The 23,839-nt window shown below is 38.9% G+C and overlaps 3 protein-coding genes across 5 annotated transcripts; 2 read left to right on the top strand and 1 right to left on the bottom strand.

The window, feature by feature from the left end:
- Window positions 1-2,797: 2,797 nt before the first annotated feature.
- Window positions 2,798-3,841, top strand: LOC144642333 (uncharacterized). Its single transcript, XM_078501297.1, has one exon. It carries the CDS (start codon window positions 2,798-2,800, stop codon window positions 3,839-3,841), a length of 1,044 nt encoding a protein of 347 aa, XP_078357423.1.
- Window positions 3,842-7,112: 3,271 nt separating this feature from the next.
- LOC144644374 (uncharacterized) lies at window positions 7,113-20,028 on the bottom strand. Of its 3 annotated transcripts, XM_078503848.1 has the most exons (11): window positions 19,864-20,028; window positions 17,564-17,622; window positions 14,853-15,609; window positions 13,353-13,421; window positions 13,099-13,167; window positions 12,892-12,963; window positions 11,115-11,203; window positions 10,701-10,789; window positions 9,706-10,026; window positions 8,650-9,384; window positions 7,113-8,252 (listed from the first exon to the last, which is right to left on the bottom strand). In XM_078503848.1, the coding sequence occupies exons 3-11, from the start codon at window positions 15,603-15,605 to the stop codon at window positions 7,807-7,809; spliced, it is 2,643 nt and encodes an 880-aa protein (XP_078359974.1). In that variant the 5' UTR covers window positions 15,606-15,609; window positions 17,564-17,622; window positions 19,864-20,028; the 3' UTR covers window positions 7,113-7,806. The 3 variants fall into 3 exon arrangements, with proteins under 3 accessions (XP_078359974.1, XP_078359973.1, XP_078359975.1); XM_078503847.1 differs by lacking the exon at window positions 17,564-17,622; XM_078503849.1 differs by lacking the exons at window positions 17,564-17,622; window positions 19,864-20,028 and adding an exon at window positions 15,868-15,972.
- On the top strand, window positions 19,620-23,829 carry LOC144644382 (uncharacterized). Its single transcript, XM_078503857.1, has 2 exons — window positions 19,620-19,971; window positions 20,459-23,829. The coding sequence occupies exons 1-2, from the start codon at window positions 19,939-19,941 to the stop codon at window positions 21,629-21,631; spliced, it is 1,206 nt and encodes a 401-aa protein (XP_078359983.1). The 5' UTR covers window positions 19,620-19,938; the 3' UTR covers window positions 21,632-23,829.
- Window positions 23,830-23,839: the final 10 nt, after the last annotated feature.

Here is a 23,839-nt window from a genome sequence, read left to right on the forward strand (position 1 = left end):
TAGAAAAAATATTTACTTATTCAGTCAGCAGTGTGCAAAGTATCTATAGCGGCCTGCAAGACTCAAGAGCGAGACAGAAAGAATGAATTATTAAGTTTTTTTTTGGCTAACTTGACGGAACATTTTCAGTGCCTCAAGGCGTTCTACTCATGTTGTGAACACTTAACAATTCAGTTACCATAACCGAACAGATCACGACCTAATGCAAGAGAACAATGGAAGCAGTGAGGCAAGGTTAACACGACTTCGGGCAAACATATCCGCTTTCAAATAGATAAAGTACTTAATTTAATCGTCTCAGTATGAATATAACGGTTATAGATCCAATCGAAAAGAAAAGAATGTTAGAAACCTGTCAATTTAATTCTTGCTAGGATTTTGTCTCCGCGGTGTCGACTGCAGTCCGCAAGGCCGTGGCTTCACTTTCTACGAGTTCCTCTTTTTTAATTTTGATAAAACTTGAAGAACGGTTTCGCAGCGTATTTGCCATTGTAGTGGGGAGGAGGGCCGGGATTCCCAAGTTGGCGGGAACCGGGAGAAATTAGGCGAGAACTACTACGGATAGGGGTGGGAACCAGGAGTGAAAGGAACGAGAAGAGGGTGGCTCAGACCTCCCTTTCCCCCTCCCCCTCCAACATTAAAACTTGACACGGAGCAGGTTTAGTAGACATTTCGCTGCTTGTTTTCTGTGGTTGCACTATCTACGAAGTCCGAAATGAGGCACAAAATTTATGCTTCTACCTTACCAGTCAAACCACTAATCCAAACATACAAAACCGAGATATGTTACTCACCTTTCAGCCTAACTGTCAATGAAGGGATATTAATCTTGAATATAAAAGGTAGAAATAATCAAACTGTGCGATTTAACGACCAAAAGCTGCTGATAGGAAAGTAGTATCTGACTGTTTGTTTGACGTTTTTCGGCATAAAGTATGGCTCTGATAACAATCGAAAGAGAGCACTCTTGTAATCAGTTTGGTTCAGTGATTTTTCCGCGTACCACCGAATAATGGTTTCAAAAATCTCTTTGTCCCTGAACGTATAAGTTTTATATATTCTGTGCACAATTAACAGCTAAAAACTGAAGACAAACTTTGCTTAGCTTAGGTCGTTCTGAACTGCGTTACTAGACGCTGCCTAATCTTGCATTAGATTAAAAAAATATGCAGTTTGCATTTTTTTGACACTATAGGAAAGTTATTTACTATTTCTTTAGTTTGGATTGTGTCGATAGTGGCCACGGCTCAACTGAGAACAGAACACGAAGAATTGAAGTTTCTTTTGGCTGATAGGCGGACGCAGCATTTTCAGGGCCTCGTGAAGGCATTTCAGAGACTCATGTTGTAAACACTTAAAAATTCAGTCACCGTAACCAAACAGACCACAACCTAATGCAAGTGAACAATAGAAGCAGTGAGCCAAGTTAGGTTCAATCATATCCGCTTTCAAAGAGAAATAGTACCTAATACATTCACTTAGTTCAGTATGAAAAAACGGCTTACCGCCACGTATACGTTAGATATTAAACAAAAATAATGTTAGAAATCTTCGAATGTGCATTCTCTCTCAAGATTTTGTCTCCGCGGTGGCTTCAGGTGTCCTCGGGACGGCGGCTTCACTTTCTTTCGAGTTCCTCTTTTTGAGCATACTTGAACTTTGTGGCTTAATAAGTGTTTTTATGATAATGAAAACGATCACTTGGATTTTTCTGTGTTCTTATGAAGAATGTTTGCTCATAGCGTAAGTCATTAAAACTCAACACGAACCGCTAGGGTTAGTATTCAACGTGCAAACTTTTAAAGTTCGTCATTATTTTATTTATTTATTTATTATTTATTTATTTATTTATTTATTATTCCAAATTCCCCCGCTTGTTATCTGTGGTTGGCCGGGATGTGATCATCTGTTTTGCAACTTTGATGTAGTTACAGTTTAATACCGGCTACTTCGCGAAGTCCGAAAATCAGGTGCAAACTTCGTTAGACCACTAATTCCAAACTTAAAGAACTGAGATATGTTACTCACCTTTTGATCGTCAATCAAGGGAATATTAGTAAAAAATAATCAATGCGTTAGCAAAAAATTTCCTGATACGTGAGCAATATCTGACTTCTGGTATGATGTTTGTCGGCATTGAGTATGGCTTTAATAACAATCGAGAGAATAGATTCTTGTAACAATGAATTAAAACACTGAAGTTTGTTGGGTTCAGTGATTTTACCGCGTGCTACCGAGTAATGGGTTCAACCTCTTGTCCCTGAATCTAAAGCTTTTGAAAATTTTTGCGAAGTCAAACACAAGTTCAAAACCACATGAATCTGTGTAATGAGCCTTTGTTATGATATAATTGGCCGAAACCGAAACAGCCAAAAAAAGAAAATGCAATAACTCTATAACTTATTCTGCACAGTGTGTCGCAGCATAACATCAACAATCAGCAAGATTGTCCATGCACGATAAGAACTTCCTGTTTACTTTCGCTTACAATTTATGAGACTGAGATCTTGGCCAACTTGTGCAAAATATTGATATACTAAGTAAAAGTACTAAGTATTGAAGCAAAGCATGAACTTTACCCGATGGCATGAGAGCTATGATACTCAGCCGACACAGTGACAAGTTCTTGTCAATAAATATAATCAGTATTTAAATACAACAGACACTTGTTAGTCATCCGTTGCCGTATTTGTTAAATGAAATTGAATTAGTTAAAACTGTTGGCTCAAGTAGTCGGTTCACGACAGAATATCAATTCTCAACAGAATCAATCGGTCTTGCACGTTGCAAAAAAGCTATGGAGAAGATAACTACAAATGTTATTCTCCTCATGTGGATCTTGTGGACATGTTCAAATGTCAATGGATTTCGCTGTGAGTGCAACATTATTGACGCTTGTGACGCGCAGGGAAACCCACGGCCTAACCCGGCTCAGTACCTGCCGTCAGGCGTAGATAATTTCGGGTTTGCTCCGCAAGGAAGACGAAACGTGATGTTGCTGTGTGAAGGTGATACAGTCCTCATTTTGTATGACCTCAATAGTCGAATTCCACTTTATTCGGCTACTGTGATGACTGGGCAACAGCTTTCTGCCGGTAGCCTGTCCCGACCGAATTATTTTCGACAAAGCAGCGAAGTTCGTCCAGAGTATCAACAAAATGGAGCCGACTATGAAAAATCTTCTAAACGAGATCTTTGTTTTGAAAAGGGTGAGACGAAAACACGGGCAGTTGACAAGAAATGGGCGTCCTCTGCAAAAAAAGGCCCGCTCAACGACAACGTTTGTCTGACTCCAGAATTAGTAAAGGCAGTGATACATAAAGGGCACTTGATAGCATCACAATATGGTAGAGGAAACAAGGAGAGGATGTTGGCAACGTTTACTTTCACTAACATTGTTCCTCAGTTTGGAGACTTCAATTCTGTTCCTTGGCAACAATGTGAACGTAGTCTCATTGAGTGGGGTAAAAGGAACTGCGCCAAGGGAACACACAATGTTAAATTGTTTATAGTGGTTGGTGCAATCCCATCCACATACCCAGTATCTGGACCCTCAGAGCCAAGATTCTTTGGAAGAAAAGGGTTCAGTGACTACCAAGACGACAACTACCGTGTTAACGTCCCCAGTCAATTGTGGACAGCTGCCTGCTGCACATTTGAGTACCAAGATGACCAAGGACACTTACAAACTGGTGCAAGAAGTACGGCCTTCTGGAGAGAAAATGTCCCTGGGGTTTCGCCATGCAATATGATAAATATACTCGCGATGGCAACATCAGGAATCAACGTTTTTCCACGTACTCCTCAGTGCCGGGACAACTGTATCCCTTTGAATCATTAGGAAGGCAGGGCGATTTATGCGGAGGACGGTGGCCACCTCGGTCTCGAGATCCAGGCACCCGAGTCTTGAGTCCGGCTAGAAAACTTGAGAATTATATTCTTCTCTTCACATTTCTGACAGCCACTCTTGGTGCATAATTAGCGAAACTGCGAAACTGATGAGATAATGAGAGAATTCTGCGATGGACTACAGGACTAGCATCTAGCTTAGTAGCAATATATTCCTTTTTGTATATCGGCTACAGATATCAGAGTTTCTAAGCGCCAGCAGTGGGTAATGGTCCCATGATAACCGTCACGAATATAGATAGACACATCACGAATATAGACACAGCCTCCACAAGTCCATAGTACTTAAAGAACGATAACCGTCACGAATAGTGTGGGTCCGATGGCCTTTGTACTGTAACTGAAAGTCCTACAACCTAACAGTTTCTTTGCATTTTTATTGTCGTGTTGTTAATCTAGCATAGTCTGCTTGAAGCAGAATCTACAAGACATTTGTATTTCATTGTGTATATGTTGGGCAGCTCATGGTGAATTGAACGATGAAACATACATTAAGGCATCATTCTATACGAGCTCGCTAGAGCAGTCAGTTTCTGTAACTTCTTACCATGGTCCGTAGGCCGCGATCTCATTGTCAAAAGCAAGATCATGCAAAAGAGCCATTTAACAGACCTATCGTGGAAAAAGATATATTAGCCTTCCCTTAACCCTACAAATTGGCTTCCAAAACCACGAAATGTGCTAAAATAATTAATTTTGTACTGAAACTGTTCTTCTCACAACTTCTTTCAAAACAAAGTTTTATAATATTTTGTTATTTTGCTTGAGCAGAAATCTGTCTTGCAAGTAGTAATAAGGTTCTATTTTTTATCCGATCGTGGCACTTTGGTCGTTGACGTTACTGAATCAATTACTGCTGAAATCATGTCTCTACATGTCAATTAAGCCATAATGCCGTTTGCTTGACATGACCGATTCGCGGCATTTTCAGAGCCTTAGAGCTTACGATGTAAACACTTGATGATTCAGCAACCGTAACCGAGCGGACCATAAACCTAATGCAATTGAACAAAAGAAGCACTTAAATTGCGGTGAAAATGCCCTTGGGCAATCACGTCTGCTACATACGTATACAAAATAGATACTGTGCCGCATTAAATGTGAATAGCAAAAGATGTATGTTTTATTCTAAAGTCATCGTCTACAAACCGCCTAACAATTATGCTTTAAAGATGTTAACCTAACGTTGAGTGCAAAAAGCCACTTTCACTTTCAAACGTTCACTGACTTAACTAATTCCAGAGAGTTTGAATTTCTCTTTCCGATCATACCTCCCCCCCCCCCACCCTGTAATTGTATTTGGTCACATCGACAAAATCAAAATTGTTATATCCCCAACTGAAATGCAGTTTTCTATTGAAGAGTATGTACCTCGTGACGCGCGCCAAACTGTACGCTTGGACTTGCACGTGATCAAGACGTGGGTACGAACGCGAAGCAATTCGAAGTTGTTGCCCCCGCAGGGTTTTAGCCGAGAGGCCAAAAAATTGAACTAGCATATCTGAAATCCGCTCGCACACAAGACAGCTCAGCATACGATAACAGTGCTGTCGTGTCTATCAACTACGCATAAAGATAAATAACACAGAAAACGAACGGAACCACGTGAATAATATTCTTTTATTTATTTATTCAATTTTTCAACTGTTATGTTCTCCCTGTGGTTTGATGCTGCCCCAAACCATTACGGGCTTCTCCGGAATAGACACGGAAAGACAATAGATTCAAACTGAACTCACTTTTAAAAGTGCAAAGAACTCAGAATAAACTTTGAAAGAGAAAGCAACTTGGACTACTGTTCCTTCTTGAGGTTAATGGTAATGCATTTGAAACTGTAAAATCAGTTAAGATATTAGGCGTCACTGTAAGGAATGACCTTAAATGGAACGGTCATGTCGATAATATTACTGCGAAAGCGTCTCGACGAATTTATTTGCTTAAACAACTTAAGCGCGCTGGCATAGACCGTAAAGCTCTAATGCAATTCTATTGCGCATGTATTTGTTCCCTTCTAGAATATGCATGCCAGGCTTTCCATTCCAGCTTGCCAGCCTATTTGTCCGACCAAATAGGAAGGGTTCAGAAAAGAGTCTTAAGGATTCTATTCCCAGAGGTTTCGTATAGTCATGCCCTGGAAGAAGCGGGTTTAACAACACTCTTTAATAGACGCGAGGAATTATGTAGCACTCTGTTTAAACAAATTGTAGCGACCGATGGCCAGCATAAATTAGCTGACCTGCTGCCCGCGAGCAACGACAATGAGAGATATAATTTTGGGAATAGGCGTATGTTTTCAGCCTGTAAAAACGAACAGGTTTGGAAATACTTTTATAATGCACTATGCAGATAAGCATCAATTGTAAATAGATTTTTTATACTTGAGTTTATGTATTTTATGTAATAGTGTTTTTTCTCTTATAGCTTATGATATAGTTAGGAATTTTTATAACTTTGAACTTTTATATGTAAATAACACAAGTAATTCAGCTTGTGGCTGCAAATTGTGATTTTAATAAACGATATATCTATCTATATATCTATCTATCTCATAAAAAACACGCTAACAACACATGTTGTTATGTTAAAACACGCATTTACGAGATCGGTCGTAAATAAACACATTTTTTTCTTACTATAGATATAATCTAGGCATATAGGATATGTTAAAACACGTGTATGCGAAATCAGCCGTAAATAAACAAAATGTTTTCCTTGTTTGGTAAAAAGAAATGAAAAGCTATGTGTCGAAATACGCGGTTAGGACGGTAACATAATGTTTATTTCTTACTTGATACAATATGAAAAGCTATATAATTTAACAATTAGACTACGAGCCCGAGTTTTCTATGAGCAAATAGTCAACGAGGCGCAGCCGAGTTGACTATCGCTCATAGAAAACGAGGGCGAGTAGTCTAATTGTTTTAGTAGAAACTCTAAAGGATTGCAGTCCAAAACCTACAATATTGTGCACTTTAAAGACAAAAATCAAGAAAATTTACCGCTTAAAGAGCTACTCTTGCGCGCGACTGTTTTCTATCGGCGAATAGAAATCAGTGGGAGAACCAATCAGATTCGCGGATTTCCAATAGAACACAGCTGAGTTTCTACTAATATATGTTAAAACACGTGTTTACAAAATCATTCGCAAACGATCAAACTTTTTTTTTCACTCTTGTTTTGATAACATAGTGATAAAAAGCAATATACTTAAGAAATCAGTGTAAATAAACAAAATGGTTTGTCTTGCTTTGATAAGATATCAAAAGGCATGTAATATATGTTAAAATACGCGTTTACGAAATCAGCCGTAAATAAACAAAATGTTTTTCTTTGATTATGTTGAAACACACACTTACGTAATCAGTCACGGTCGTTAATTGACTGATGGCTGATTGTGTTCTTGAGCAGGACGCATTTATTCTAAATGGGTACCAGTGAATAGCATTTCAACTAGCTTAGCCCAATACTGGGGGTAACCTGTAGGCGTGTTGCATGCAATCGGAGCCCCCCTTCACCTCTTGCCATGCCACTGTACGTGCGACGTGGACGAGGCAAAGAAAATATGATTACAAAAACACAAACATATTCGGTAAAAATTAAAATGATAATTATAAAGTAGAAAATCTTCTAAACAAGAAATTATGCAAAAATCCTGAACTAACAACATCACTTAGAGGAGCTATGTCACAGTTTTTGTCACTTTTCTGAAATTGAAGGAAACCTCAAAATAACAGATTCCTAAGGTAGAAAAACACCAACGGAGTAATAAGAACCCAAAAAGAAACAAGGACGGTTTCGAATGATAAAGATTAAGATGGATTAGGAACGACAAACTTGAAAAAATTGCCAATTTTTTCAAGATGCATTGCCTATGACATAGCTTCTTTAACTTAAATGCTAATTAGAATGCAGCCCAATGAATGTCACGTACGAATCGTTTTCTACGACAATATTTGTAATGTCCTTCGTTGAGAACATGGAACAGCTCCCTGCTGAGTAGCTAAAGGCGTCACAAAAAAGATCTTCAGTGCAGGTAGAATTGCAGGAGCCATAATCTATCTTACTTTGTGAATACTGGGTACCGTTCAGATTTGCATGAATCAGATACACATCCTGCAGTTTTGATATAAACAAGGTCAAATTCGATAGTATACCATCACTGCCATCTTTTTTCGTCAGGTTAAGATGAACGTTAACATTTTCATTTATCGAGCTGTAAAACTTGCACAAAGAACTTGCGTGTGGCGGTTTGCGGACACTGTATGTAACTGCAGTGCAGTTTGGATCTTGCAGACAAGTCGATATGCAGAGAGGCTTGTCTACTTCTCGGAGATGTCGGTAGCCTGTGAAGACAGCCAGCAATTGAGTGAATTATTTTGCCTTATAGATGTTCAGTTAGTTAGCACTGAAAGGGATATGAGGTTATAAAATTCGTGTGTGCTACACAACGCACCTCCTAGAACGTATACTAGCCTTCCTGATCTAGTTGTTTCATTTTGTGTTAAACTATACTTTTGAAGAGAGACGACTCTAGTATCATCCAACTCAGAAGTATCATTTATTTGAAAGCAGTTTGTTTTTTCTTTTTTTATGACATTATTTAAACCGCAACTTCAAATATGTACACTGTAGAATGTGACCCTTGTGCAAACGAGCCCATTAAAATTATTGCCCAACACTTCCCTGACACATCCCCAAGCTAAGGCCCTGAAAACAATAATCGAAACAAGTAAAACATACCTGGTCCTGTAATATCGATGCCTGCAGCTTCAAGATGAAATTTGGATTCACACGAATGAACAGTTCCTTTCTTTCTCAGTGCTTGGCAGTATTGTTGCGAAACATTACACAGTTTCTCTCTTACCAAATTGTAGTTAATCCCGGGTGTTAGGTGTTGGGAAAATTGCCCAGTGAACAAGTTGTCGATTTGAGAGAGCGAATAAAGCATAGGAACAGGATTCTGCTGCACAGAAGAAGCCCAGGTCATGGCATCTCCATTGGCCGGTGGGGTGGACCCCACGGTAAAGGTGGTCGTCTCGACAGCCTTTGAAAAGTTTGCTGCCGCCTCACTTTGTTCTTTGTCCAGAGAAAATCCTCCTCCAATGTCAAATAGCCCTGAATAACTTGCCTGGTTTTCCACGCTTATTTTGCTTTTCTTTAAGGTTTGATAAGCTGTTTGGCTGATTTTGTGTTTTTGGACAAACTTGGCTCCAAAGGTCACATCGGTGAAGAAATGAGTTCCATAATATCCAATAAATGCAAAGACATCTTCGTTACCGGCATTCGGGTCGGCTAGTTTATTTGCCGCGGTGAGAAACCCAGGATCAAATGGTGGAGGGTTTTTGAAATCCACCATGCTGTAATAGTTTTGACACTGGGCGCGTGAAATGACGTACAGGAATTCGCCTGTTGACATTTCAGATGTATCTTTGTTATAACTGGTACTGGCGGAAAATTCGAATCCCCAGCCACCACCTAAAGAAAGGAAAATCGCATCTTTAGCTATTTGGCTATGTAAGCTATTTCAATTTATGTGCCTCTTTGCTTGTCATGTTGATCACGCGCTCTGAACTAGAACGAGCTTTCTTTTTCTTTTTCTGAACTAGAACGAGCTGGGTATTTTATTTTCGGTTACTTCAGCTCGCCGAATTTTTATCGCAGTAGAAAGTAAGATTAAAAATCTCCGTTTACTGGCTATCACAATCAAACAAAATGTCTAATGACAGTAACTGGTACTGACAAAGAGCTTTAATTGTTTTAGCAAATGGAAATTCTTGTTAGATCATTTTAGTTTACCTTCAATTTTAGCTTGAAAGCCAAGATGTTCGGACATTTCTTGCTTGTTTCGAACCAGTTTGGACTCAAACGATACCACACACGATTCACTGGGGATCACAGTAAAACCTTGAGGAACAACGTAACGGCAATCCGAAGTCTGTTTCGGTTTTGAATAGTTAGCGCTGAATATTGGGTGTCTAAACCCAGGATCGCGCCCGTTGGCCAGCGGATACCCATAAAGGATGTCATAACCGAGGAGGCTGTAGTCTAGATCAGGAAAAGTCTTCTTCCAATGAGTGTCACTGCTACAGTCCTGAACTTGGACGTCCATCCGTACCCCTAAAAGTTGCAAATAAGAAAGATAAGGAGAACATCATTTTTGAAATAGGCAATTATTCCAAATTAAATTAGGTGAAAGAAATGAAATCGTAGCTGTCATTATTTCTATTTAGCAGTCCTGAGATCGACCTATTTTTCTGTTAACAGAAAATCTCTTCTTGTGTAAAAATCCCTTTGCCTTCCTTATCCTGGTTTTAATATTATATTTGCTCTGAGTGCTTTCGTGACATAGCTAGAGACAGCGTGACCCTCCGAGTAGAGTGAGCCACCTGTAAGAACAAAGGGTCACCCTCCTTCTAAATAAAACTATTAAAGGAAAGACGTATTTTAAAGCAAGATTAAATAAAGTTCGTTTGTTAAAGTGAGGAGCCTTTTTAAAGCATTTTTTGTTATCTTTTATTTACCATTTCCACAGAAAAGGTAACCCTTTTGTAAACGTTCGATAGGAAAATGGAACCCCTTTCACAAACCTACAAAAGGGATACTACATCTCTTTTGTTATTTTGGTGGGTCTATTCGAGATATTTTGAAAGGTCCATTTATATATATAAATGACAGCTTTCCAACTCGTGAAATCCCCACCCTTTTATATACCTACAAATAATGTTCTTATAATCTTCTAATAAATGCACGTTCGTGTCTAGTTTAAGCATGTATAGCTTTTGATCTCTTACCAAAATCATAGTCCGTAAGGTCTTTTTCTCCCTGGACCAACGTTCTCGGAAAGGCAGACAAGTTAAGAGTATCTGCCGACGGTTTGGATCTGACAAGGGAACAAGCGTAGCTTGTCATGTAAATAATAGATTGAACAGCCAACGAACGAATTTCAAATCAGAGCTTTTCCGAGAAAACAAACTGCATTTTGCAGCATTTCGCGTGCAAATAATGTTTTCTTTTTCATCAAAAAAAGCGCTCTTGATTGAATAAATACAAATCAGCTTTCGGGCACATTTGAGCCTGCTTTCTTTCTTATTTTCCTATGTAATGCTTATTTAAAATCGCAGACCAAAAATAGATTTTTCAGTCGCCACCATTGATTACATAATATTATGCAGGCATTTGTTCTTCAGATAAATTTTGAAACTCACCTGGAATGTGGATAGAGAGTCATTAGCAGGCCAGCCACAACTGCTACAGCTACAGAAACTGACAATTTGTAATGTTTCTCCAAGAACGGCTGCAAGGTAAGGTAAGGCAAGGCAAGGTAAGGTAAGGCAAGGCAAGGTAAGGTAAGGAAAGGCGAGGCGAGGCGAGGTAAGGTAAGGTAAGGTTAGGTTAGGTTAGGTAAGGTAAGGTTAGGGTTAGGTTAGGTTAGGTTAGGTTAGGTTAAGTTAGGTAAGGTAAGGTAAGGTAAGGTTAGATTATGTAAGGTAAGGTAAGGTAAAGTAAGGTACCTTATTACATGAAATTTTCGCGACTCGTGTTTTATTTTTATGACCGACTAAACTGGTCAGCGGATGTTAAAACCAAGATGGCGTACAGTAGAAGATAAATATGTGGCAGTAAAAGTTGCTGTAAAATGGACTATCTCGACGTGATAATTTCCGTTCAGATTAAAGCGGATTGCAAGGTGATTTCTTCCTTCGCTGCGAGATAAATGTACTAGTGATATAACAAAATTCTTCTCTTTTTGGTACTGAAGTTGGTTCGAATTGTTCTTGTTTCGCCCCTTGTCAACAATCGGAGGAGTAGAGAACGGCCAAATATTTTTACATATTCTCAGAGCGGAAAGATGGAGCTTGCCGCTGATATGCAGTTTAACTTGTGAGTACGAGCCAATTTTGATATTTTACTGCATAAAGTTAAGGAAAATTTGAGCTGGCCTTTAACGTCCAAAATAGCCAAACTTTAGATCCTCGTCTCTTTCTTGATAAATAAAGTTGTTCAATGCGGTTCATCCAGTTTAAAAGGCCAAGACTTGTTGTTCACAAGTATCGGTATTATAGCGATGTAGCTGCAATATTTGTATTGGAGCGAATGGTTGGACTTTACCAAATTTCACGATCCGGCCAATGGCCGTCGAGGCCACCAGGATGTGTTAATAGTTTTCATCCAGATTTCATAAAGAAAACAATTTTTCTCCAGTCTAATTCCATATTTGTTACTTACTTATAATAAGAAATTACTGGAGGGATTTTGAGCGAATTCTATTTAATGAGCCAAATTAAGTTTTTGGATCTTAAGGAGACATTCTCTTAATTTCGCGAATTTCACGATTTCAAAAAAATCGCGAAATTAAAGTGACGCGAACAATAAGTGTCGCGAACATAACATGACGCGAAAAATATTAAGTGACTCGCATTATGTCAATAATTAAGAAAAATAAGATAAGTACCATTGAAGGAAGGAATCTTCAATGTAAAGGAATGTTGTTGCAAATTGACTCAAGAACAATAACTCATGCACGTACAAGCGGCATAACCTACTTGTAGACATTAACTGCTCTGTTGTAGCTATTGCCGAGATTTAGTCCCACCCTTGCTTTTTTTTAATTTCGACGTTATTTTTTTCATTAATGAAGTTGTTTTTATTTAATTCAAAGGCATGTAGAATAATATTGCCAAGGAAATGTAAATTGTGTCTTACTCGAAAACGCGAAATTAAAGTGATTCAAAATACAAAATTTTCACAAAATCGCGAAATTTAAGTGTCGCGAAATATGCGCACCTCAAAATCGCGAAATTAACGTGTCGCGAAAATTTCATGTTATAAGGTAACTAAAGGTAAGGCAAGACAAAGGCAAAGGCAAAGGCAAAGGCGAGAAAACGGTAATATATACGGTAATTTCAAGAAACAAATTGGACTACATATGAACTAAAAGGAACTAAAGAAAACTGATCTGCTTTTTTAATTTATTTACTGTACCTTTGTATGGTCTTTTATAAATCTTCCAGCGTATCCAAGTGCGCTAACCAACGAAGCAAATGGAGACGAATTCTGAAGAATAAAGTTAATATCATGAACTGGATATTGATTGTACATAAAACTTTTGTAAATAACAAGCCAAAGATATCTTGTCCTAAGTATTACACTCGTGCAAAACTTTGTAGCAAATCGGTATGGCTTAAATACCTCCGGTTGGCTAACTCGGTCAGGAATGCTCACAGTATCCTGTTCTTCTATCTTTAATCCGGCTATTCCCTGAAATACAAAACACGCGGTTTGTTTTTGGTTTGTAGGACTAGCTGATTGTCTTAGACCACTCTCCACTAGAGTTGGAACACTGCCCCTTGATCGTACATAAAAAAGCTTAAGATTTCTTGTCCTAAGTATTACAGTCGTAGAACTTTAAATTTTGTAGTAATTCAGTAGGGCCTCTTAAATACCTCTTGTTTACTGCCTCGGTCAGGAATGCTCACAATATCTTGTTCTTCCATCTTTAACTGGGCATTTCCCTGAAATACAAAATATATGATTTTGTTCTGGTCTATACTTATCCTGGTGATTCACTCCACTGGAGGCTTGTCCGCGTCAGTCAGACATCCACGATAAATATATTTAACAGTTATTTCGTGTTACACACGACGTTAAATTAGGCGGGTTAACATGACTGAACGCGAATTGCAGTCGTGAAGTCATTCAGTTAAACAATACATTGTGCCTAATCTAAAAATCTAAGTAAGACAAAATGAACATCGGTGTTTTCGAAGACATAGATTTAAAGCCACGTACAAGGTCTTATTTTGGTCAACTGAACAGTCCAAACAGTTCATTGAAGTCTTACGGTTGAAGGGTCGGCTTTTTAATTGTGTTAGTACACACTGTTTAATACTGCATCTGATAAGAATAATACTGTTTGCATTTGTTGGCTACTATAGACTTAATTAACACGAGCCAATTCATTACAAGAATAATTAAATGACAAATTCAATTCTCTGATTAACCGGTCTTGCTACAGAAAAGCTATTGGGAAATACAGAACACAAATGTATTTCTACTCATAGTCATGAAGAACTTGAACTTACTCCTCAGTGCTATAGCAGCTATATCCCTTTGCTATCATGACGTTAGGGAGGCAGGGCGATCTTCCAAGGAGGTCGGTGGTCGCGTATGACTAGCTATGACTCGGGATCCAGGTACTCGAACTTTGCCGAGTCTGCATGGCTTGGGGAACTCGAGGATTTTTATCCTTTTCTTTACTTTTTTGGCATTGTCACTCGCGGCTTGGTGTAAAACGGGCACCGGTGAATTAGTTGTATAACAGAAAAGATGATGGATGAAAGCCTGCGATGGCTTAGCATCTCGCTTAGTAGCAACAGTCCTCTTTGTTTCGGCTATTTGTGTAGCAAGAGCTAGAAATTCACGTTTTCTCCTTAGTTTTTGTCTAGAAATCGATATAACCCCATCATAATTATTTTAACGATTATTTGTACGAGGTCCACCAAGTCCACCAAGCCATTTTACTTTCAAGGTTTATCGCTGCGCATATACCACTCATCAGGTGACATTCAAATCCTAGCACGCAGTATAAACAGAATGTTTGGCAATGGCATAAGCCCTTACGAGTCTCCTGTATAGCTCAGTGACAGAGAAACCGGACTGGGTCATAAGTTCCCGGTAGGCTTCATTTCATATTATCATTATCAAACAAGTAAGAAGATTTAGTACAGTAGGAACAGGAACAAATCTGTACAATGACGAATCATACAAATAAACCAAAGGGATGTGGGTTTTCGTCCCTATCTCTTTCACGCGAAGCTCATTTTTGTAATTCAATCCATGTTGTCATTATCACTGAATTTATTTGATTTATAAAAGATACAAGAAAAGCCAATTTGCTTAAATACCTACACTCTGTGAGACTTTCTTACAAAATCGCAAATTACCTTAATAGGAGACATTAGGAATTGAAAAACATTAAATCCAGCTTCATCAATAATCCTCGTGGAAGCCAACCAGATATCGCAGGGCGTGCTCTTAATTGGAGGTGAACCCTTGTGCAAGTTTTCTCGGTCTTGCAGGACAGCATACAATTGACCATTGGACATAAAGAAAAGAAACCGAAATCCTCTCCAGTCCGTACCAATAAGCGTGGATGTTCCTAGCCAGTCGTCAGTCGGATCTGTGGGCGGAGCCCGCCTATGAAGTGTGCCGCTCTTAAAGTTGACACCGTGTAAGATTCCCTCTGGATCAAAAAATAGGAAATTGAAGAAAGACCATCCACTTGGTCCAACCTGTTTGGCGGAATCAAACCATGAATCCTCTGCGTTTGATGGGAGTGGCCCCGTGTACAGTTTGTCATCTTTAACTCCATAAAGATTTCCATCCGGATCAAAGAAAAGCAACTTAATATTCCCCATATTGTCGCTGACAGTTGTGGCGTTCTTACACCAATCCTGCTGCAGAGTAGAGGGATTGGAAGGAGGTGGGGCTTTTACGAGTTGATTCTTATCTCTCACAACCCCATACAAATTACCATCTGGGTGGAAGAACAGATGGTCAAATGCGTTCCAACCTGAACTCCCTATCTTTTTCATTGAGCTTTGCCAATCTTTAGTGTACTTTTCACAAGGAATTTTGTGGTAGAATCCACCACCATCAGCTCCATACATGGCTCCAAAGAGATCCATGGAAGACATTTTGCTGAAAGATGGAGGATTAACAGGGAATATTAAGAATTTTCTTTAATTCTTAGGAAGGCTGTGAAGAACGGTTGAGAAAGAAGAAAGTTTATGTTCTCGACCAGACATTCCGACTAAAGTGATATAAGGTAATTGAAAAATTGTTTTGTGTTCGTTTTGGTCAAGATGAATAGGATCCTCTACGGTAAGACTGATTTAAGGTAAGGATACGTAACATACTAAACGGGTGGTCAATGACCTGATCCTCTAAACCACTTACTATCAAAAAATCGGGCTCAAGTCAATGGAAGAACGAAACTTTCCTTTTTTTGGGTTCGTCACGCGTCTTTGAAAGGGAGGGAGGGAGATTGCGTTACGAGGCCAAAAAGTAGTCCGGCGGCTTAGCTCCTGAATTGTGCGATTTTTGATACAAGCGCCAAACTTTGCAGGATTACAAGCATTCGCATACTTATCAATTCTTGATATAGTGCCAACGCCAATTTCCTGTTTTCAGCTAGTAAACAGCAATGAAATTTTCAGCCGAAAGCCCCCCCCCCCCCTGCCCCTTCCCCACAAAGTATTTCTTCTTGTACTTTTATAAACCTTTTATTGTTGATTTTTATTCATAAATACAGATATGAATGCTTTTAATTAGGCTTACAATTGTTATTTTTTACGATCTGTTTGATACCAATAATTTAATAGGAAATAATGGTATGGGAAAAGATTTTTCGTTCCCCGCCCTCTGCTCCCTCGCGTCTTTCGTTTTGCGCTAGCGTCCAGCTCTCTCGCGATCGGTCAACCGTTCGCTAACAGAAGAAAAATAGGAAAATATAGGGCTGTGAACAGTCTAAATTACAGCATTTTATTCTAAATTTTGTACGTGCGACTTGGTATCACTACCTGGCATAATAGTATTTGTCTATAAACCAGGACAAACAAACCTGATTTCATTGATTTTAACCCTATCCAGACCGGGAGGGCCGGAAAGTGGCCGCGCTGACTTTGAACGCTTATAACTTTTTCAAGATTCAACCAAACGCTACCAAACTTTGCGAGTTTATCTAAAATTTATCTGGAAATAATTTGGTAGGGTAAGTTGTTGTGTTAGGAACTTGACGTCACCATGGCAACGGCATTTTGACAGGCATGTTTTCCCAATTTTGTAATTTTCGTGTTTCTATTAATGAAAAATAATTTTAATGCAATTATTTTCATCCTTTTACGGTTTTTAAGCACAGTTTTATTGATTTTGAGTACTTTGCAGTAATTTTGGGCGGTTTTATGACGTTTTGGAAAAAATTCGAAATCCAATATGGCGGATCCAAGATGGAGGCTGTTTTGACATTATGATGTAATTGTCACGTCATGTGACGTCATCTTCCCACGTGACGTATACCAAACGATAGGTGTTTGGACATACTATATATTCCCTAAGTGTCATTGTGATTGCTTAAATATTCTGGAAGTTACGGAGGTCTGAAAAGATCCAAAAAAGCCCGGTCTGAATAGGGTTAATAAATAGGGTTAATAAATTAAGGTTTCCATGGAAACCGGTGTTTTTCGGGCTTGGCACTATATCTGAAAAAAATTCTGTTGGTGACCACTTTCATTGTGCCAAGTTTCATGCTTGTATCAAAAAGTGCACAATTCAACTAAAATTTCGAGCTAAGCCGCCGGACTAAAGCGTCTATCTGTGAATCTGTAAGCAAAGGCGAAAAGATGTACAGGTATTCAAAAAATCAAACTAAACCTTTTTGTTAATAAAACTGACTAGCCTGTTTTCAGTCATCGTGAAATCTGCACCCGTTGATAAAAGATGGTGGCGATTGTATTCCCTTACAGTTCTAAAGTCTGTCGAAACAACTTATTTAACCCGCGGACACTGGAAAAACAACGACCCTATTAACGGTTGAGAAGGTGCGAAAATCACTACACATTTGTTTTCTTTCTATAATCCAAGTGAAACTACTTACGTTTGTTAATTCTGTAACTGTTCGATTCGGTGAGCAAGTTGGTAGTTTGATCTTTAGTCCTACATTAAAACCGATACTTCAACCGTTTTCTTTGCCAAGTACCCACCGGTGAGAGAGCTTTTTGTAAGTACTTTGTATATGATACCTTATTGGATCTTAAAGTTGTGCTTTGATGTACTTTTAAGCTCGCCACACCAACCTTGAACAATTGGTATTTTTAGTATAATACACGACCCCACAAGCATTATGCTTTAAACCCTATCGTGTGTAAATAAAGGTGATGATGATGATGATGATGATTGGAAGTAGACCCTTGAGATATTAAAGCCAAGGTGTATGTATCAATGATGATGGTTTGCAAACGTGTATGCAAAAGCCCGACTAACAAATTAAAGATGATCGATGAACTTTCATAAAGGAAACACTAGAAACAGTCAGTCATTTTCCTGCACTTAATCTCGACAAAAACCTGTTTTTCATTGAAGTCAACTTCCCAATTATGCCTCAGCGCTTAACACATCAGTTTGCCTTTAGCTTAGCTTTTGAATTGCGTTGGCAAACACTGCCTAATATTGCATTCTTAAAAGATACTGTTTACATTTGTTCGCTACTATAGTCTAAAAAGTAATCACTTAATGATCATCAAGTTGGAAACGCTTCGAAACGCACGTTTTACAGTGGCCAACTGAGATTCAAGAACTGAGAACAAGAATCGAAGAATTCGCTTTATTGGCACTTTAAGTTCCATTTGGTTAACATGACGCAGCATATTCAGAGCCTCGTTAAGGCCTTTCACCCTCGTTGTAATCATTTAACTATTCAGAAACCGTAACCGAACAGATCACAACCTAATGCAAGTAAACAATCCGGGTGAGAGTGGGGTTGCTTTCTTAGACTATGCCTTTTACGCGTAGGAGTATAGAAAGGGTAAGGAAAACTGTCTAAGTATAATAAAAGGCCTTACAAAATTTCTTGAACAGAACCACCGAAATATTGATTTACCTCAGTATTCTGTTTAAGTGAAACCCCACCCTCACCCCCTGCGATGGCCTTCAGTACGGCGGACAATAACACAACTTGGGGGAATTAACTCTTGAGCACTCGATTGCTGCGGGAATGGAAACTCGTAACGATTTCCTGTTCACGAGAATCTGCGGCAACTGGAATTCGGACAAACTTCAGAGATAGACGTAAATCGAGGATTTGCGATGACGAAGGTCCGAAAATAACGGCTCTCTGACTATTGCATCAGCTAAATAAACAAGGAACGTTGCGCTGAACGTTAAACACGAGTTCGGGTAACTAAAAGAAGGTTCGGTAAAGAAATGTAAATTAGATTTCTTGGCACGTTGGCAGTATAAGCTATATATTTAGAAAACACTGGTTGTCAGTAGTTTTACTGAAGATCATGCGACTACGATTGCGTCATAATAAAATCACGAGCTACAGTAGTTTTACTGGGATAAAAATTGAAAACAAGGTATTTTCCCTTACAGTACACGGTTAAACAATGGAATGACTGCAAAACGGTAAATCCTCTCCTGACATTGAACAATAGAAGCAGTGAGGCGACGTTAAAACTACTTCAAGCAATCATATCCGCTTTTAGATGGGTAAAGTGCCCGGGGGGTACTCAAAAAAGTTTTATACGGGGAGGCTCCGCCCCAAGTTCTAACCCCTTACCCTTTTATATACCATTTTTGACAGAAATTGTACCCCTTTCGTATACCTTTAACTGAAAGAAGGTACCCCTTTCATATACCTAAGAGACATGGCGTAACTTAAAATGGGACGTTTTCTTGTCATTTTTATGTAGCGCTTAATAAATTAAAATAATACAGCCATAAATTGCGTCTGTTCGAAATATTTTAATTAAAGGCCCTTTTAAATAGCCAAATGACAGATTTCCATACTCTTTCATATACTTAAACTAGTGAAATCCCTACCCTTTTACATATCTGAAGCCTGAAAAAGGTACCCCTTTCGGGCGGAGCCTCCCCGTATAGGCCATTATAGGGAGTATCCCCCCCGGGGTAAAGTGCCTAACACAATCATTTCAACGTGAATAAAACGGGGTAACGCAACGTTAGTTATAAAAGGAAAGCAAACGTTTGTTAGAAAGGTGTATCAATAAGGATCCTCCTCATTTGTTATTCAAATTTTCGTTTCGCTTATAACTTTGGTTTGATTGTGATATTTCAGTTGCTTAGAACCACGGATGCAGATATTTTTTGCCTCTACCAGTAAGTTAGTTGTTACTAGAGTTATCCAAGCTAACAGAACTTGGATAAAGCACTTACCTTTAATTTCAGCCTAATTGTCAATCAAGAGACTATCAAGAGACTGATCATCCTGTATGATGAAACGACCAAGAGATGCTGAAACGAGAGAGCAATATCAGACCGCTGGTATGATGATTTTCGGCACTGAGTTTGGCTTGGATATATTACAATCGAGAGAGTAGACTCTCTTGTAACAATAATAAAAAAACACTTCAAAGGTGGTTGGGTTCAGAGATTTTACCACGTACCACTGAGCAATGGAATATTTGATTGGCCAAAACCGAGGCAACCAAAAATGCGATTATTTTTCAGTAATTGATTGGAACTTCCTGTTTATTTTAGCTAAGAGATTCTTAGAACTGGTTCCGGTCGATCAGTTCATAGTTGTAAAACAGTGCACGTATTGATGAACTAATCATGTAATGATCATTAATGAAGTATTGAACCAAAGCGTGAACTTTGCCCGATGGCATGACAGCTATGATTCAACTTCTTGTCTATCAATATAATCAGTACACCAACAGCTACTTGTTTAATATTCACCCTTCGTGTTTGTGAAACTGTTGGCACGGGTCAGTTCATGACAAGAATATTTTATAAATGACCAATTCAGGTCTCTGATTGCAAAACGGCAATGGGGAAATTCAGAACAAATGCATTACTCCTCATAGTCATGTGGAACTTGTGGTCATGTTCAAATGCAAATGGATTAAGTGGCTGTGAGTGCAACATTATGGACGCTTGTGACGCGCAGAGAAACCCAAAGCCTAACTGGGCTCAATACGTACCATCAGGCATCGATAAGTTCGGGTTTTTTGTGCAAGGAGCACAAAACCTGGCGTACCTGTGTGAAGATCGTACAGTGGCAATTCTGTTTGACTGCAATAGTCGAATTCCACTTTTTGCGGCCACTGTGATAACTGGGCAACAGCTATTAGGCAGCAGTATTCCCCGACCGACTGACCGTTTCTGGCAAAGCACCAAAGTTGATAAGAAGTATCAACAAAAAGAAGCCGACTATGTTAAACGTTCTCAACGAGTTACTTGTGTTGAAAAGCAAGCTTCGGGGAAAAAGGAAGATGATAAGAAATGGGCCGCCTCTGCGAAAAAGGCGACCGCTAAGAAAGCTGCCAGAAAGAAAGCTGCATTGAAGCCAAGTAGTGCCGGTAAGAAAGCTGTAGCCAAGCAAGGTAGTGCCATTGTTTGTAAGGCTGAAAGCGAAACAGTACCAATACATATAGGCCACTTGATTGCGTCACAATATGGTAAAGGAGACAAGCAGAGGATGTTGGCAACTTTTACTTACACTAACACTGTTCCTCAGTTTGGACGCTTTAATTCTGGCCCATGGCAACAATGTGAAAGTAGTCTCATAATGTGGGGTCAAAAGAACTGCGCCACGGGAACACAGAATGCTAAATTGTTTATAGTGGTTGGAGCAATGCCGTCCACAGTAGATGCACCCTTGATCCCAGGAGAACCAAGATTCTTTGGCAAAGGAGGGTTCAGTAACTACCAAGACAACGACGATTACCCAGTGAACGTGCCGAAACTCTTGTGGACTGCAGCCTGTTGTACTTTTGAGTACAAGGATGACCAAGGAAACTTACAAACTGGTACAAAGAGTACAGCCTTTCAGAGAGAAAATGACCCTGGGGATTCGCCATGCAACAAGATGAACATACCCGCGTTGACAACATTTTTGTCCGGATTTATTCATGGAAATATCAACTTATTTCCACTTAGTCCTCAGTGCAATAGCAACTATATCCCTTTGCAGTGCTAGGGAAACAGGGCTCGAGTTTTGAGTCTGGCTTGGAAACTCGTGGATCATATTCTTCTTTTTACATTTTTGACACTGAGTGGCTTGGTATATAATGGACACCGGCAAATTAGTTGTCAAACTGAAGCCTGCGCTTGACTAGCATCCTGTTTAGTTACAATAGTCATTCTCGTTTATCGGACAGAAATCAGAGTTACTAAGCGTGTGGGTCACGTTGCCTGTGTCCTAAAAAACTAACAAATTAATTTGTTTCAGCCAGCACGGTCTGCTTGAAGCAGACTCACTAATGTATTGTATTTCAGTGTGTACGTTATAAAATGAAAACATAATTTATACTAGTTATGCAACGCTTTCGAGTGGTGTACTATGGAATATCCCACGAGTCACTTGTATTTTCTCGGTGTACACACGAGCCTTTAGGCGAGTGTGTATACGAAGAAAATACAAGTGACAAGTGGGATATTCCATAGTATACCACGAGAAAGTGTTGTGTAACTATTTTATACCATGCCATAGAAAATACGCTTACTAAATCTCGTCGAGAATACAATCGCAGCGCACGATGGGAAGGTTGGGTTGAATACCGTCGAATATACGATGGCTTTCCCGTACTTCTGATTGGCTGTATTTTCTATGGCATGGTATAAAGGGCAATATTCGATACGAGCTACGTTGTTGCTAGACGGATTTGTTCTGTCATTTCTTGCCATGGACTGTAGCTGTGGTCTCAATGTATTAAATCTAGCTATTTTTATCCAAATCGTGGTATTTTGGCGACGTTACTGAATTATTAGCCATAATTACTAACATTTGCATGACATGACCGATTCGCAGCATTTTCATTTTTGCGTACGATTTGCGAAGCTAGGATTTTTCAAAGGAGGGGGGAGGGGGGTTCCACTGTGTCCCACCTAGGGTACATACCAGATTGTTATGTCGACAACCACGTTGTGTTTTTACCACTGAGTGGCATTTTTCAGATGAGCAGTCAGGGTATTCGCTAATATTTTTAAATACCAGATTCAAAGGTATAACTAGTGAGTGAAATAAGGTCAACTCTATCTTTACTTAACAAATGCAAAATCAACCGATTTTCACACTATTAAAAATACTTTTTTTATGTGTAAACTACCGGTTGTTACATGTCAAACAACTGACGGCGTCCAGCGTGAAACGAAGCCCCTGCAGTGACTGTGGGGGAGGGACAAGCCTGCAAAATAGCTGCATAAATGTAATATCTAGTAGTGGCAAAGAAACATTAACATGGATGCCATGTTTGATTCTTCGAATTCGCGCATTTTCGCCACATGAAACGTATATTTGTATATTGTTGACAAAAAATATCACAAAAGGGTAGGGGGGGGGGGGGGGGGTCAAGTGTCCTACATGTACTTTAAAAACTGAAGAATCGTTGACGCAGTCAGCTACCGCCAACAACTTACTTAAGAGTGTCATCTCTTGTAATGTATACAGTGGACTGAAGAAATAAAGACCACACTGAACCCTTTATTGGTATTCCTATATTGTTAATTAATGTTTCTCTCAAAAAATGAAAGTATACAAACATGCCGCTAAATCATTTGGACAATATAAGGCGAGGATTACACTTGTACTGATGTATTTTAGCAGAAAATACTGTCTACCTTATAATCTGTATATACAAAGAACGAAAACTAAGTAAACTAACCATTTTTACGTCACTGTTCCCTTTCAAATTTAAAAGATGGTAACTTAAAACACCTCACTTTGCTGTCAATTAAATGAGAAAAGTATGAAACATTTGGTCATTAGATAATAACAGACATAACAGATATAATAACAGATAATACAAGATCATCTTCAAAAATCCACAAAGAACAGGCACGTACAAACTATAAGAAATACTCTATTAAATTTAAAGGGTGTGAAATTTGGAACAACCTTCCTATATTAATCAAAAACGCTAAATCATTTGTTATTTTTAAGAAAAAAATTAGAAAATATTATCTTGATTTACTACCTTAATTTGTCTATATAGCCTTTGTAGGTATATACGTATAATAGTTTTACAAGCCGTTTACATGTAGATTATATATTAATTGTTTTATACCCTTAAACATATAAAGGGCTCTCCTTGTTAAGCCCACAAGGGTTTGTCGAGAGTTCCTGCTCTACTCCATCATATTTAATAATGATAAATGTATCAACGACATGTAATTAGGCTTAATTGTA

The sequence above is a fragment of the Oculina patagonica genome, chromosome 2 (assembly GCF_052425735.1).
Source record: "Oculina patagonica isolate OP01 chromosome 2, crgOcupat, whole genome shotgun sequence".
NCBI lineage: Eukaryota > Metazoa > Cnidaria > Anthozoa > Scleractinia > Oculinidae > Oculina > Oculina patagonica.